This window comes from Penicillium odoratum (assembly GCF_028828045.1).
Source record: "Penicillium odoratum strain IBT 22623 chromosome Unknown utg000005l_segment0_segment0, whole genome shotgun sequence".
Lineage (NCBI taxonomy): Eukaryota > Fungi > Ascomycota > Eurotiomycetes > Eurotiales > Aspergillaceae > Penicillium > Penicillium odoratum.
In genome coordinates, this window is record NW_026643147.1 from 7323159 (window position 1) to 7336935 (window position 13777).

The following is a 13777-nucleotide window of genomic DNA, read 5'->3' on the forward strand; positions in this document are numbered from 1 at the left end:
AGCCCTAACAAAGAACAGTAGGTATCGAAAGAGATGAGAAAGATGATTAAGAGGAAAATGGAGATGGTCGAGATTCAAATTGATACTGTGTTCGGCGCACGGTCCATGAATGAGTCAACTTGCTACAAACCATGGGAGTATAGCTAAATGACAAGCTAACAACCATGAGTCAGCCAGTTGGCAACTCTCAAGATATACATTTTGGTGCAAATTATTCTCGTTCCCATTCGATGGAGATTAGAAAGCTCAATTATTAAACCAGCAGGTATTATTAAACATCATAGTAACACATTCCAATACGCCATTTCGAAAAAAGAAACCCAAGTGACCGTTTCGTTTTCGTATTTGGGAGCAAGCTGACAATCACCAGTACCTATTTCCTCATCCAACCTTGACAACAACATGTCCATCCATTCATGGTCATGTTCATTGTATCAATCACATGGATCATTCAAGGCAGCATAGCTTAGACATAGCGAGAAATTGCTAGTCACTTCTAGCCATCCAGACCTGGAAACTTCCTTGGCCAGACCTTCCTATTCATGGCTTAGACCTGGGCCATGCTGGGACGGGCTGGGCGACGGGCACTGCCAGTGCGACCGCGCATGTTCACAGTAGCCGAGCGGGACATCAAGATGGAGATGATGGTCGAGGCCATGTAACAAGCCCAGCCAAACCACAGGAAGGCAGTCGACGCCTGGGCCTCACGGCAACGCTTCTTTGAGTTGAAAGAGCCGTCGGTGATTTCGTTGGTGCTGGTATAAGCCTAAATCATATATTAGTCGTGGGTTCCCGGGTACGTTCGTTTTAATTGGTGTAACTCATACCAAGTTGCCGCATGAGTGGACATGCAGCCTCGCAGCCAGGGCGATGGCCGCACAGAAGAAGAAAATCGTGTTGAGCACGTCAACGATGATCATGATGATGGGGTGGATGGCCCAGTCCAAGTTCCATGATGCCGGAATCAAGTAGAACAGTGAAAACATAGAGAATGCTGACACGAACATTGTGTAGTTGACAGAGCTTGGGTTACCAGCGAACGCCTGGTTGATCATGTTACCAATGAGGGACATGATAAGGAGAGTCCATACGAACTGATAATCTCATGGTTAGTTATTTTTTTTCTTTTTTAGGCTTTTATTCAGGCGTAGCATACCTCCCACGCACGCAAAATCAACTGAACAACCCGCATGATGGCTGATTTCGAAGGAGATTATAGGCAGTTCTGTATGTCGAGAAACAGGGTACACGATAGAAGATAATCGTACAGCTTAGGAAAAAGCTTTTGAGCGAAGGGACTTGGGGTTCTGGTTAAAATATAGCGGAAAGACCGGAGGATGATGATGACGATATAGAAAGGCAAAGCTCGAGACTCGCTACGTCATGCATTCATCCAACGATGCAGCCGGGAGCTGACGGCACCAATGATTGGGCTTCGCATGAGGGGCAGCATCATGAAAATCTTGCACTTCAATTTTTGGTCATGACCAACTGAAGTCTTCAATGTCACAGAACCCCACACGGCCAAAATGCGGGTACCATTACTGGAGATCTTGGATAATCGATCCTCAACCAGGAAGTGGGATTTACCCCTAGTTCTATACATGCTTCACATTTAAAAGATAAGCCATTTTATTCTATTCACTATGTATGGCTTAGAGCTTAAACTTAAAATCAGAAACCGAATTCAAGTATTGGGACTGGGTTCAAAGATGCACAAAAAGAAAAGCCAAAAATAAATGGTTCCAGAGGGGGTCGAACCCTCGACTTTGGCGTTATTAGCACCACACTCTAACCAACTGAGTTATGGAACCGGTTATTGATAATCGGCTCGGTATTTTAGGTTATACAGTAATACTTTGTCCTAGTCATTCAAATGTTTACGTTCGCGTCGTATGCATGGATCAGCGAATGATGATATTCTAATCAACTTGTATACGCAAATGCCCTGTTCAAGTAGCCAAAACATTTCCTCCAAACATTTGAACTTCTTGAAGTTGAGGTTTGGAACCTTTCGTTGCTGACGGAGCTCAAATGCTTGCAAATATATGTGGTTCAAGGGCCACATGCACATGCCGGATATCTGACTTCCTTCGTGATTTAATGTTGGAAAATTCATCAGTACGATAAAACTTTTCGGTCCATACATAAGACATCTCAAGCAACTCAAGTACTACCTATTTGAACCACTAGGTATCCATGGAACTAAAGCCTAATTTAACATTGTAGTTAGAAGTGATATTGTAAAGGCTAAAGTAGGTTCCCGAAATTGAGAGCCAGGCGCGCCCAACTTCATGGCGAACTGGCCAAATATACGGATGACTAGTACATCGTAGTGGAAAGATCATTTGAATATTTAAAGGAAATCGAATAGTAGGATTAGAAGTATCCACTGACATACAAATTCCCTCTACTTTACTGTGAAGGGGCTCTGGACAGACCCGTACCTTAAAAAAAAGAGTTAGCAATGTATTTCCCAACAGAACACTGGTCCAAAAAGACACGAGGGATGCATAATTACCCCTGAGGACACTCATACCCCAGCCCAGCACTTCCACTACGCATGTAGCAGATCTTGGCCTTTTGACACTCCGCCGTATCACAGACAGGACTCTTGACACTCAATTTTCCCTGTAGAGCATTTTGCAGGGTAACCAGATCCAGGTCTGTCTCCATAGCCTCGGTGACACGATGCCAGAATGTTGCGTTCAATGGATCCCGCTTGTCCCACCCAGCAGCTGCACCATATGTATCGCGGGTGGAATACTCAGGCTGGAATGTTGGGCCCGTTTCACGCAGAGCAGAGTAAGCCGACACATTGCTGAAGAAGGTATAAGCTTCATAGATATTGAAGTCTCCAGTATCGACCTCATATAGCCGGTATCCGCTGTTCAGATTGGTCATAGGCGTGACACTGGGTCCAACCCAACCAGTTGAGAGTGCGGTGTCCGCATTTCGATCGGTACCGTTGTTTGCATAGTAAACCATGAATTGATCCTCATGATTATGACCCCAGAATGTATTGGCAATGACATGTGGTGAATACCGGTCCACGATTTGGTAGAAGAGATTTGTTGGGTCGGGCAGTGGGTTGTAGCCATCCCATCCACTGAGAACGTGGCCGATGATCCAGACTCGTTCACCCGCATCTTCAGCCTTTTGTAGCTCATTGATCATCCAGGAAAACATGCCCGAGTTATCGGGATTGGTCGTGTTGATGAAATTGAGGATGTTCGCCCTGTACCAAAAGTCTATGTGACTGTCAGCATATTGTGAATTTTGGGACGTTGAAAAAGAAAGGAATACCGGTGTTGATCGAAATGATGCGTAGCCCGTAGTTCGTTTTGATAGAGTAACCGCCATAGTGTGTTGCCGCTTCATCTGCAGTCTGATTGCTAATCCAGCCTTCATGCTGCCACAGACGAGCCACGTGCTCGTATTTCCAGCTTGATTGTTCGCCTAGACGCCCGGGGAGACTATGGGGAGAGTCGATATTGGAAGGGGCCGAATCATGGTTTCCCAGCGTAACAAATACAGGCCCCGTAAGATATTCCCTGAACATTTGAAAGATACTGGTCTCAGTGTACTCCAGATATTCATGAGAGGTCTGAAGCTCAGGGTCGTGCGACACCAAGTCCCCAGTGTAAATTGTCCATGCCAGATGCTCATCGTAGTGAACTTCCCCCGTACCAGTCAATGGGCCAACGGACTGCAGAGCAGCAAGACCTAGATCGTAAGGAGTATCACATTTGAAATTTCCATAAGGGGTGGCAGGAATTAGTACCTCATCCTCTGAGTGATCGTTGTGATTGTCACTGCGACAGCACAGTTTTGATGAGCAGTTTGCCTCCGAGCTGACCGCATACCGAGCATCCAGGTGGAAATCAGACATGTGAAGCACCTTCACCCGTTCTCCGCTCGCCTTTGGGGCATGGGCATTGGCCGGCTTAGGCTTGGGGAACCAGCTGGATGTATCGAGGGGACGAGTATTAGGCCGAGGGCAAAAACTATTCTTGAGCGAATAGCAGATATACTGACCATCAAGACCTTCGACGTCCGCATATGCCAAGACCTGGGTCCAGATAGAACCAAATGCATGTTCAGAGTACTGCTGTTCACAGGTTTTATTAGAGGCAAATTTGAACGCCTTACACAAGCTGATCATGGCCTCGGGAGCCTTGGTTGGAGTAAACAGGGCAGCAGGCTTGGCAGCAGCAAGAGCCCTCTTGCATCTGTCGCATTGGTTTTCGGAGGTGCTGCTTTTGATGACCTCGGTCACATTGAAAATCACAGACTCGATCAAAGCATGCTCCTCAGCTGACGACAAATTTGCCAGAGGTGAGGGAAAGAATGGCTCATCTTGACCTTCAGGGATAGTATCAGGGTTTGTCAACTCAAATGGGAAGGTGTATTTCAAAATTGGGTCGTAGATAATGGGTTGAGGTTCTTTCGTCGGCAGGGCCGGAGAATCGTAGTAGGATCTATCGATTCATAAGAATTACGCTAGCTAGCACTCAGGAAATTCATACGCGAAAGCAGAGGTTGGAAATCCTGGCGCGGCGTGGTAAAACGCGTTCCCAGGGAAGGACGCCGTGGCATTCAACGGCACATCGATTCCAAGCAAGGCTTGTAGCATGGTAAAAAGACAGCAGTTTTGTTCAAATTCCGGGAAACTCAAAATCAGGATCAAATAAAGCGAAGAAAGAAGATATCCTGCATGAGGTGTGTAAGTGTAAACATTGAGATTCTCCAGAGTCGCGTTCTCCAAAGCCACGTGGGGAGAGGACTGGTCCAGGAGCACGTTACCTAAATACACTTCAGTAGTTGAATATTTGGATTATCCTGGCCCTAGAGCCATTTATAATGGACCATGATGAATGATGGGATGTACCCCTTGCATTAAGCCTGTGTCAAAAACTTCGTTCGATAGTCTAGAAATGATAGAGGCCGATACCGGCCATAAACAACATAACTAGTGTAGGTGCCATTAAGGCCTTCAATATGTCAAACTCAGACTTGGAAGACACCTCATATCCGAATAAATACCGCTGGATTATTATGCAGAACCACTCCGGACTTTTTTGAACACGCTATGTCCCCTCTTCAGTGTTATATAGCGCTTAGTCTCTCACTGTCAATCTAGCCAGGATGTTAAAATCAAGAGAGGCTAAGGTTCATTGAACCTGAAATATCATTGTTTGTGCATACAATTAGAGATATCTTCCGAGCATTGAAGCTTGAATCTCAGATAAAAAAAATCATTCCACTTCAGAAAACCTGGAAATCCCATCAAGAACCTCGGCTTGTCGGGCTGCCCAGTACTTTCTCTTTTCGTACCATCCTTGAGTGATTTGAACGGGGTAGTCATATAATATTCGACCTTTGTAGAAGTATTCTACCCAGGTAGAGTACATTTGACTTGCTGCTGTGGATTCAAAGTATAGGTCTGGATATACCTTGTAGTATCTATCGGTGGTCTCATCGACGCAAAGACGAGGAATATTCGAATTCACTTGGTAGGCAGCAGCAGGACCCAAGGGTGGCGAATGGCCTGAAAGTACAGGGTCTCCTGACTCGTTAAAGTTCCAACACTTGCAAATGCTTTTCTCATGGGGAAGTTTGTAGAAGTCGGTAATTATACTGAGCCAAACTTCTTCAAATGAATGATCGACAAGTTTTTCGTCCCATTTCCCCATCGTTTCATCCAGTTCGTGAATGTATTTTCTTTCTTCTTTCAGTATCTCATCAACATCTTCTGTGTTCATTGGTGTGGACTCTGTATGGTTACGCCGATGGGAAAGGCAGACATGCGTGATCTTGGCTTTTTGAAACTCTCTAAATCGAATCAAGTCTAGCAGCGCTGTACGTGCGATGGACTGCCCTTGGAACTCTGCTAACATCAATAGCCATTCAAGGACCCATACATAGCCGACAGAACCTTCAATATCGTAGTAGAAATCGATAAAAATTGAAGATTTCTGGTTCAACAACAGAGTCGATGGCGAGCAGCCATTGAAGGAACATGCGCAGCGGCATTTGTCAAAGCCAAAAGGATTCGCACCACGATGGAGCAACTTTCCTATAAGGGAGAATAATTCAGACTGAGATGAAGGTAAATTGGATAATCCCAGTATGTGGCATGCCCAAGATAAAGCTGAGAGTCCCGACTCATCCTGGTGATCGATGTTGCAGCCTTGCTCCAAAATGATGTGAGAGACTTCAATGGCATTGTTGATAAGTGATGTCATCAGAGCCGTATGACCCGAATGGTTGGTAAGGTCAATGTATACAAATCCTGCTGCAAAGAGTGCTATGGCATCTGCTTCTTTCTTCGCGTGATGCAGCAACGTGCCTCCGTCTTCGAATAAAGTATGAGTCTCAAGCCCCAAACCGAGAAGTTTACCGAAGTTTTTGCTCCATCTGCTAAGAGCAAGATGACGAAGCTCACTTTGCAAAAACGCATCCGAAAAATACCGCTTCGTACGAAGGAAAGCAAATGTCTCCGATAAGAGGTGCCATTGACACCAATCACCAGCGTACTGCAAAAATGAGATATGCTGGCCATTCAGTGCAGCTGCTCCTGCATTAAGGAGAATCATTACCGACTTGGTGCGTCCATATGCTGCAGCATATTCCAGTGGGGTCCTCCCGTAATAATCTGGCTTGTCTAAATCTTGACAGACATGAGCTATTCTTGCAAGCACATTGGGGCGAAGGACAGCCACATGGACCGGCGTTTGCCCAAGGTAACTTCTTCCTTCTATTGACCCGGAGCGGTTCAAAAGTGCTGTGATTTCATCCATGGAGTCACAGAGAATAGCATCCATGAGAGGCGTCTGGCCACAAACACCTTGAAATCGAACATGGTCAGGTAACCGAGGGTAACGACAATAAAGATAGAAACGTACCGTATGCATTCTTTGCACATTCTGTAAAGAAATTGAGCAGGAAAGGCTCTATCTGACTCCAAAAATCATCCCCCTCCCTCTTGTAATGCAAATCGTAAGGTTCTGGTGGCAAGGGCCCAACCATTTTCCACAAACGCTGATCAGTCGAGGCGTCTATTGCGCAGTCATAGCCAATGGCGATCAGCTCTTTGAGCAATCTGATATGCCATCCGTGTGTCTGATTCAAACGAGCCGCAAGTATCAAGAGTCTAGAAAATGGCAAAATTTAGTCTGAGTGAGGAAAACTCCCAACGTAGCGCGAGGGACGATGATGCCTACGATGTTGTAGTATTCATTGGCGCACCGCGTTCAAAAAGCACTTTTAAGACAGCAAAGACTGTCAGAGGAGAAGTGAGGCAAGGATTGATCATCCTCTGATCTAGCATCAATAAATTTGTCACACGAGAACAAACGGCTCATACTTACCTCGAGCCAAGTAGCTCCGTCCGGGAAAACATCATGCGGAGAAACATCACCACGGCGAAACAGCTCTCCAGACTATATTCAGCCCAGGTGATGTGAATTTGACTAATTTTTGGAAATGTAAACCGGGATGAATGGGAATCCCTTGATCGCTCCATGAAACGTGGAGGTCTGCGCGGAGAGCCCAAAGTAGACCGAAGCGTGACAGCCCGAAGAAGTAAGAGAACTTGCGTTTTCTATCTCTCTTGGAGTAGTTTGCGACAGATTTGATAGGCCTCTTTGCCAAAGGTGGGTCCGTATGGCCTACCACACTATTCGCTGGTGCTGAAGTAGCGGTGATCGAAACATCCACAGATATAGCTTGTTCATGCATCTTCATCATCGATTTCACATGGACCAAGGTGGCATCCGAGCGAATTCTGAAAAAGCAATAACTTGTCAATATACCCCAAGATATTGGAGAAGATCTTTTTCAAGGTCTTCTCCTCCTTAAGACTGTAGATAGCCTTGCGACTCCTTGTAATCTTCGAGTCGCTATCGATAGGCGTCAACTTGAAAAGAAGATCATCAAGCAAAGCCATCTGCGAATAGGCCTCGTCGATGAAGATTTTCATCACAGCTGAGCTTCTTGGGTTGAAGTAGCCGTAGTCGATCATGGTTCGAACACGCTGCAATGCCTCGATGAAGAAAGGCAAGTGCAATCTGATTTCGCGAAGGGTTCCCGGTGCGTCTTCGATATGGCGAAGATAGTCATTCAGACGATCAAACAATTTGGTCGTGAAATCTATCAGCTGGATGGCGGACGCGATGGCCCCAACCACGGTCAAGGCTTCTGCCATCGTAGTACCTTTGATGAGTAGAAGACATTGAGATCATGAGTCCGTACTGATGGAGAAAGATGAGGTTCTGAGGCTGAGCCCAAGGCGGAGTCGAAACACCGTAGCCAATAGGCTAGATACTTGGCGCCTTATGCATCGCTGACGTGTCTGGATTTTTGCCCAATGACATGCTCGGAACAGCGTTATAGAGACGAGAAGAAGATGAATTGTAGGAGATTAACATGTAAATAACATGAGATAAGGCATTTGACATTAAGCGGGAGAGAAAGAAAGCGTTGATTCCACTGCGATGGAAATGGCCATTCATCTATTGGAGTAGCCTTCCGTTTGTTCCAGCTCTCTCTCCCCTTATTCAAATAGTAGGGCTTTCACTAATCAATAGTAACCATACTAAAACTTAAATTATCCAGAACCGGGTTTAAAAGCCGTATATACTTACTATACATATACCCACAATAGGTCTGAAGTCCTCCCAATTTTCGTGCCTGTAGGCCTACAGGCATATTAATGTTAAAAATTAATTTAAAAAATCAGATGAATGCCTGTTTTGGTAGCTCAGATGTTTAGTATGTTTGCCAGACTGGAAAATTCGAGAATTGATACAGTAAAAATCTAGTTCAATGAATGCGCCCAGTGGACCAGGTACTGGGTACCTCGGCATGCGCGGAGCAGCATTATTGAGACGAAATCCAATATACCTCTCTTTGGTCTTTCTCTTCTACTCTATTCCTACTAGTTTCTTATGATTAGTGGATACTGTACCTGCTGATGTCTAGTCATGATACGTCACGGTGGGTAGTTAACGATTGATCGGCATTTATGTCGGGAAGATCAACCTCGGCTGCTTTGCCCGAAATTGAGCACCCGCGTAAGTGATTGGCGCGACCCTTTCAGCGGGGCAATATTCCTTATGATACCTTATGATACCTTATGATACAGTAAGCATGCCAAATCATGATAAGGTTTTGGGTTCGTTGAGGCTATTGGAAATTTGGAAAGTTGGAAATTGAAGAATAAGTTGCCGAAAATGACACCGAAGGTAGTCTATGACGCACAGGCCTGGGGGCGAATCAAGGTCTCAAGGCAGGGTTACATAAACATAAAAGGGTATTTATTAGAATCGAGAGATATACCCTGAATTATTATTATCCAGTTCAAAAATCCTTCTGACCTTCATTGCAACCAATTCCAAAATGCCTGTCAATCCCTCATTGGAAGGATCAACTTTCGATGTCGACCTGCGCGACCGGCACTTGATCTACGATTACGCAGCACAAGACGAGCACGGCAATCCGGAAACTTGGCGATATGAGATGTGGTTCCAGAACGAGGATCGCATCAATTATGCTATCCACGGCGGACCGATGGCAGGTCGCTTCAACTTCCAAACAGCCACCTATCAATGCATTCGACCAGGTGAATTGTGGCAATGCAACTGGTTGGAAGAGACGGGAACCATTTGCTCGCTTGTATATGATATACCGCGGCGAAAGATCTCCACTCTACTTGGATTCTCCAAGGGCCATTGGGAGAAGGCCGAGGAGGCCCATGGTGATAAGCGGAACCCGAAAGACTTTGAGAGATGGCGGGGGTTGGCACGGCTTGGAATCCAGACCGATCGCCACATGCTGAGCGAGCAAGCTGATATTTTGGAGGATTTCCGCGGGCCCGGGGATTTGAAGCCGGTTGACAATAGCTGGCCCACGCTGTGAGCACATGGCAACATCGGAATGGCGGGTACTGGCATGGGCCGGCGACCTTGTGACCGTATCATCGGAAGATCGGAAAGTGTTCTGTAGAGATGTGTACATAGACAACAAGAACAACAGAATTAATCAAAGTAAGCCCATAATGTGTAACAACTTGTAGAGAAGACGTGGCTGGCGCCGGGTATGTTTGAAACCGGGACTTCTAGCGGACTTCTAGACATGCATACTTGGCCGCATATTAGTCTGAAGGGACCTTTTGGCGGGTGAAAAGTCAGCTGACGTGAGGTCGGCGAGAAGAGAAAAGAATTCATAGCGATCGCAAAGACCGCCCTTGAAGGTCAATCTCAATCATGATCATTGGGGGAACCGGATCCTGTTGGCGGACCTTGGGGTGCCTGTAGGCATACGAGCTCGATTTGAATGTCATCTGGGCTAAGCGGTGGCGCAGAGTCAAAGCTTGGACAACGACTGATAATACCCACCGCGACCTGGGAGGCTTGTTGGGTGTCGGTCATCTGATCAAGATACCAAACCTGCCAAGGGTGATAACTTGATCCTGTCTTCATGATTGTGACCTCCTGGGAAGGGGCTTGTTCATAGACAAAGTCTGTAGGGAAGAGTCAGTAATCTACAGTTATGGCATAGATAAGCAGAACGTACCCTGCACAGGAATGGCGGCGACGTCAAAGACAGGCGCACCGCAAGAGGGCAGCATTGGCGGAGTCATCATGAACTGGTCCAAAGCTGTTGCCAAAGGTTGGTGATAATAATCGCCCGACGTCGCAAGTTCATACATGGTACCTTGCAAAGCAGTCTTAATATCGTGAGAACAAGCAGGACCCCAGATACCATCACATCCATTGTTCGGTCCCATCGGTGTGCCGGTCAAATTCCCGACTCGTAAAGCCACCTCCGAGGTGCGGTTCGTGTCGACGACATGCGGGTCGATGTTGTGATCTTGATATCCGAGCCAAAACGCGGTCTTGGTCATGGGACCTTCCCCTTTACCGGACGAGCTCGAATCGAAGGAGTAGAAGAGGGTGAGAGGGTTGAGAAATAGAGGCGGGAAATTGAACGCCACGGCGGTCTGGGCAAGCGGGTCGATACATCCGTTGTTCCAAAAGGAGCAGAACTGAGCCGAGCCGCATTGGATCAGGGTAGACGCGACCAACAAAACCCAGGCTTGAGACAGATGCCTGACCCCTAGGGAGGCCATTGCTGGCGACTGGAAGGAGAGGGAGGATCGGGTCCTCAGAGCGACCGTGACGGCCCTCAAAATAGCGAGATTCGTGAGTGATTAGCCAGAGTCGCGTTTCCCCAGGTCATCGTCTTTGAAAAAGGGCGAAGCGGGCGGGTTTGGGTTATGACGGTAGAGAAAAGCGGGAAGAGAAGTCAATGATGATCAAACGGCCGGACCAGATGAATAAATTAGTTCCATTCGCGACGGGGCTAAGGGAAAAGAGCCCCCGCAGGGCCTTCTAGGCGGGTGTTTGACCCTTTCCTAAGCGGATCCTAGCAACCGGTTAGGGCCAATGGAATCCAGCCAAGCGGAGTCTCCTCCCGATTACGAACAAAAAAAGGGAAAAAAAGATGAAAAAGGGTCCTCTGCCAAGATGGATAGCAGGGGATCAAGGAATGGAGCTTCCATGTAGGAAAAAAAAAAATAATAGAAAAACAGGGAGAGGCTCGTCTGCCACGGCGTAACCATGCAAGGCTAAGATCAATATTTATTCCGAACATTCCCATAAGTATGGAGTACATCGGGGGTACTTCCTGCAGGGTCGTGCAGTGCACAGTAACCCAAGTCAACAGTAAGTTTAATCAACATTTCTGAGCAGGAATCTCTGGTAGAGAGAACGCGCTAAAGGGTCAAGTCTCCGCATAGCAGGCAAAAGAGGCAAATACAGGCGGCGATCGTAAGTCAGGGTTGCAGAGCTGAGCAGGAACTAACCAATCATGACTCTTATCTGTCTCACTACGGGTCCGCATTATCTTCGCTAGCGCATCCATTTGCTGGTGGCCTAGGACCCTTGTTGTGGCCCCAACCCCCCTTCCTTTTGGTGGCGCTATTGAACCCTGCTCTGTGTATCAAATCGTGAGGCCTGCGCGACCTGAGAATCGTCGAATGACTCGTGTTGGATCGAGAATCGATATAGGAATTAATTTATTATCAGTTTAACGTGAAACGGAAGAAACATATGCCCTCGGCTAAGGTCGGCAACAACCTTGTCTGGGCAAACTAAAACCCAAGTTTTTGGATTCGTCTTCACCCCCAACGTACTACAAAGGTCGACCGGAGACTGTCCTTCTTGACACAACTTGACATCTCGGTCACACAGTTGCCTTTGTGCATATGGTTGCTGCATTGCGGTCTGCAATAGCCCGATAGTTCCGACCCTTCTTGTCGAGCGGATACCAGGGTGGTATCAGATCTGAGACGCTGATCTGTCGGGGCTAATATCCTGTCAATCATTTGGGATCTCCATGGTCTTTGAACCGCAAATCCTCGGACGTAAGACGGACCGTCAATTCGGAGCATTCCGACAGGAGGCTTTACACATACTGCGCAGCGTCATAAGTAGACTGGGCAAGTGGGACATGCGGTGTCTCCTTGGCGAGAGTGCGGGTCTTCGGGATCTGGTGGACACCAAGAGAATTGTGAGCCCAGCTGGCTGTTAGCAGTTGAGAGTCTTGGCAGGCGAGTTTTTGATGAGCCAATTCACCGACTTGATCTCGTATCAGTCCCATATCAGGCACGATCATGCTAGCCGCAAAAAAAGACACGGCTAAGTATGGATGAACCTTGAAATGATCAATATTGAGATACGCGCATGACTATCTGACAGGAAAGTTCTTTCATTTGTTGGTGTGCCCAAGTGTGCATAACCGTGTCCTCGTATCCGCGCCACAAAACTGTAAGACGCATACCAACACACATATTGGAAGAAATAAGAGACATATCGGAGCAGGACCCTATCTTTTGAAGCTCTTCAGCATATCTTTTCTCATTTTGATCACCGTTTGCGTCTCATGAATGGAGCTGACCAACAGGCGCACACGCTCTCGGTCCTGTACAATGTTGTCGTCAACGGTCGTAGAGATGAGCTAAAGGCTTTCCGTCTCACTCAGGTTGGAGTTAACCTTGTCAGGTAGACGAGCAAAAGTAATCGACAATTTCTGGACAGCCCTCACCAGTGGCAAGACACTGGGCCGGTTGCTGCTAATGCAGGCCGCATTCTCCGGGGTTGCACCTTTGAAATTCCAGATGATATCAATGTCCGTGGCGCGCTGGCAGCAGGTCTTCATGCGGCCCTGGCTCACATTGATGTAGTTCCGATCCCAATCGATGCTTGGCAACTGGAGCTTTTGCTGTTTCCAATCCTCGCACTGAGCAAGTTCGACAACACTTCATTTTCCTTGGCGATGGGTTCAGCTTGTGACGGGGAGGAGGTTTTGTGTTCGTCTAAGACAAGCTGCCTCCACACCGGATTGCATCGGCTCGGCCGTAGAGCTTTCGTGCGCCGCCTTCGAGGCTGTCACCTGGCTCAGCAATCGGCAAAATAAAAGGGAAGTCGTCATGGTTGAGGAAAGCATGCTGCTCTGGGAGATCGGGGTAAGGATCAAACTCGTCAATTGATTTCACTAGATTTATGCTCATCCTGTAGCTCATGGTAAATTAGCCTGGGCACATGTAGCGAGGTGTTTGTCACGGATAAAATTCAGATTCGTCAATGTGGGAGCACGGCCATACTTCTCTTGCCTTGCAATAGATTTATTCAAGTCCACATAGACTTAAAAATTTGGCGTTAATGAGATGAGAGATCAAGATCGCTGAGATGTGGGTGAAGTGAGAGCCTTT

The 13777-nt window shown here is 47.0% G+C and overlaps 8 protein-coding genes across 8 annotated transcripts; 1 reads left to right on the forward strand and 7 right to left on the reverse strand.

The window, feature by feature from the left end:
• Window positions 1-547: 547 nt before the first annotated feature.
• Window positions 548-1192, reverse strand: N7520_008334 (MARVEL domain-containing protein; the record flags this gene model as incomplete). Its single annotated transcript, XM_057142268.1, has 3 exons — window positions 548-766; window positions 828-1094; window positions 1157-1192. The coding sequence occupies 3 exons, from the start codon at window positions 1190-1192 to the stop codon at window positions 548-550; spliced, it is 522 nt and encodes a 173-aa protein (XP_056996274.1).
• Window positions 1193-2517: 1325 nt separating this feature from the next.
• Window positions 2518-4636, reverse strand: N7520_008335 (PPN1 endopolyphosphatase family protein; the record flags this gene model as incomplete). The annotated part of the gene is made up of 3 exons (XM_057142269.1): window positions 2518-3251; window positions 3307-4481; window positions 4530-4636. The coding sequence occupies 3 exons, from the start codon at window positions 4634-4636 to the stop codon at window positions 2518-2520; spliced, it is 2016 nt and encodes a 671-aa protein (XP_056996275.1).
• Window positions 4637-5258: 622 nt separating this feature from the next.
• Window positions 5259-6917, reverse strand: N7520_008336 (ankyrin repeat domain-containing protein; the record flags this gene model as incomplete). The annotated part of the gene is made up of 2 exons (XM_057142270.1): window positions 5259-6836; window positions 6909-6917. 2 exons carry the CDS (start codon window positions 6915-6917, stop codon window positions 5259-5261), a joined length of 1587 nt encoding a protein of 528 aa, XP_056996276.1.
• A 502-nt stretch (window positions 6918-7419) lies between these two features.
• On the reverse strand, window positions 7420-8209 carry N7520_008337 (uncharacterized protein; the record flags this gene model as incomplete). Its single annotated transcript, XM_057142271.1, has 2 exons — window positions 7420-7789; window positions 7818-8209. 2 exons carry the CDS (start codon window positions 8207-8209, stop codon window positions 7420-7422), a joined length of 762 nt encoding a protein of 253 aa, XP_056996277.1.
• Window positions 8210-9402: 1193 nt separating this feature from the next.
• On the forward strand, window positions 9403-9921 carry N7520_008338 (uncharacterized protein; the record flags this gene model as incomplete). Its single annotated transcript, XM_057142272.1, has 1 exon — window positions 9403-9921. One exon carries the CDS (start codon window positions 9403-9405, stop codon window positions 9919-9921), a length of 519 nt encoding a protein of 172 aa, XP_056996278.1.
• A 341-nt stretch (window positions 9922-10262) lies between these two features.
• Window positions 10263-11134, reverse strand: N7520_008339 (uncharacterized protein; the record flags this gene model as incomplete). Its single annotated transcript, XM_057142273.1, has 2 exons — window positions 10263-10525; window positions 10579-11134. The coding sequence occupies 2 exons, from the start codon at window positions 11132-11134 to the stop codon at window positions 10263-10265; spliced, it is 819 nt and encodes a 272-aa protein (XP_056996279.1).
• Window positions 11135-12471: 1337 nt separating this feature from the next.
• Window positions 12472-12856, reverse strand: N7520_008340 (uncharacterized protein; the record flags this gene model as incomplete). The annotated part of the gene is made up of 2 exons (XM_057142274.1): window positions 12472-12704; window positions 12763-12856. 2 exons carry the CDS (start codon window positions 12854-12856, stop codon window positions 12472-12474), a joined length of 327 nt encoding a protein of 108 aa, XP_056996280.1.
• A 167-nt stretch (window positions 12857-13023) lies between these two features.
• N7520_008341 (uncharacterized protein) lies at window positions 13024-13588 on the reverse strand (the record flags this gene model as incomplete). The annotated part of the gene is made up of 2 exons (XM_057142275.1): window positions 13024-13324; window positions 13404-13588. 2 exons carry the CDS (start codon window positions 13586-13588, stop codon window positions 13024-13026), a joined length of 486 nt encoding a protein of 161 aa, XP_056996281.1.
• Window positions 13589-13777: the final 189 nt, after the last annotated feature.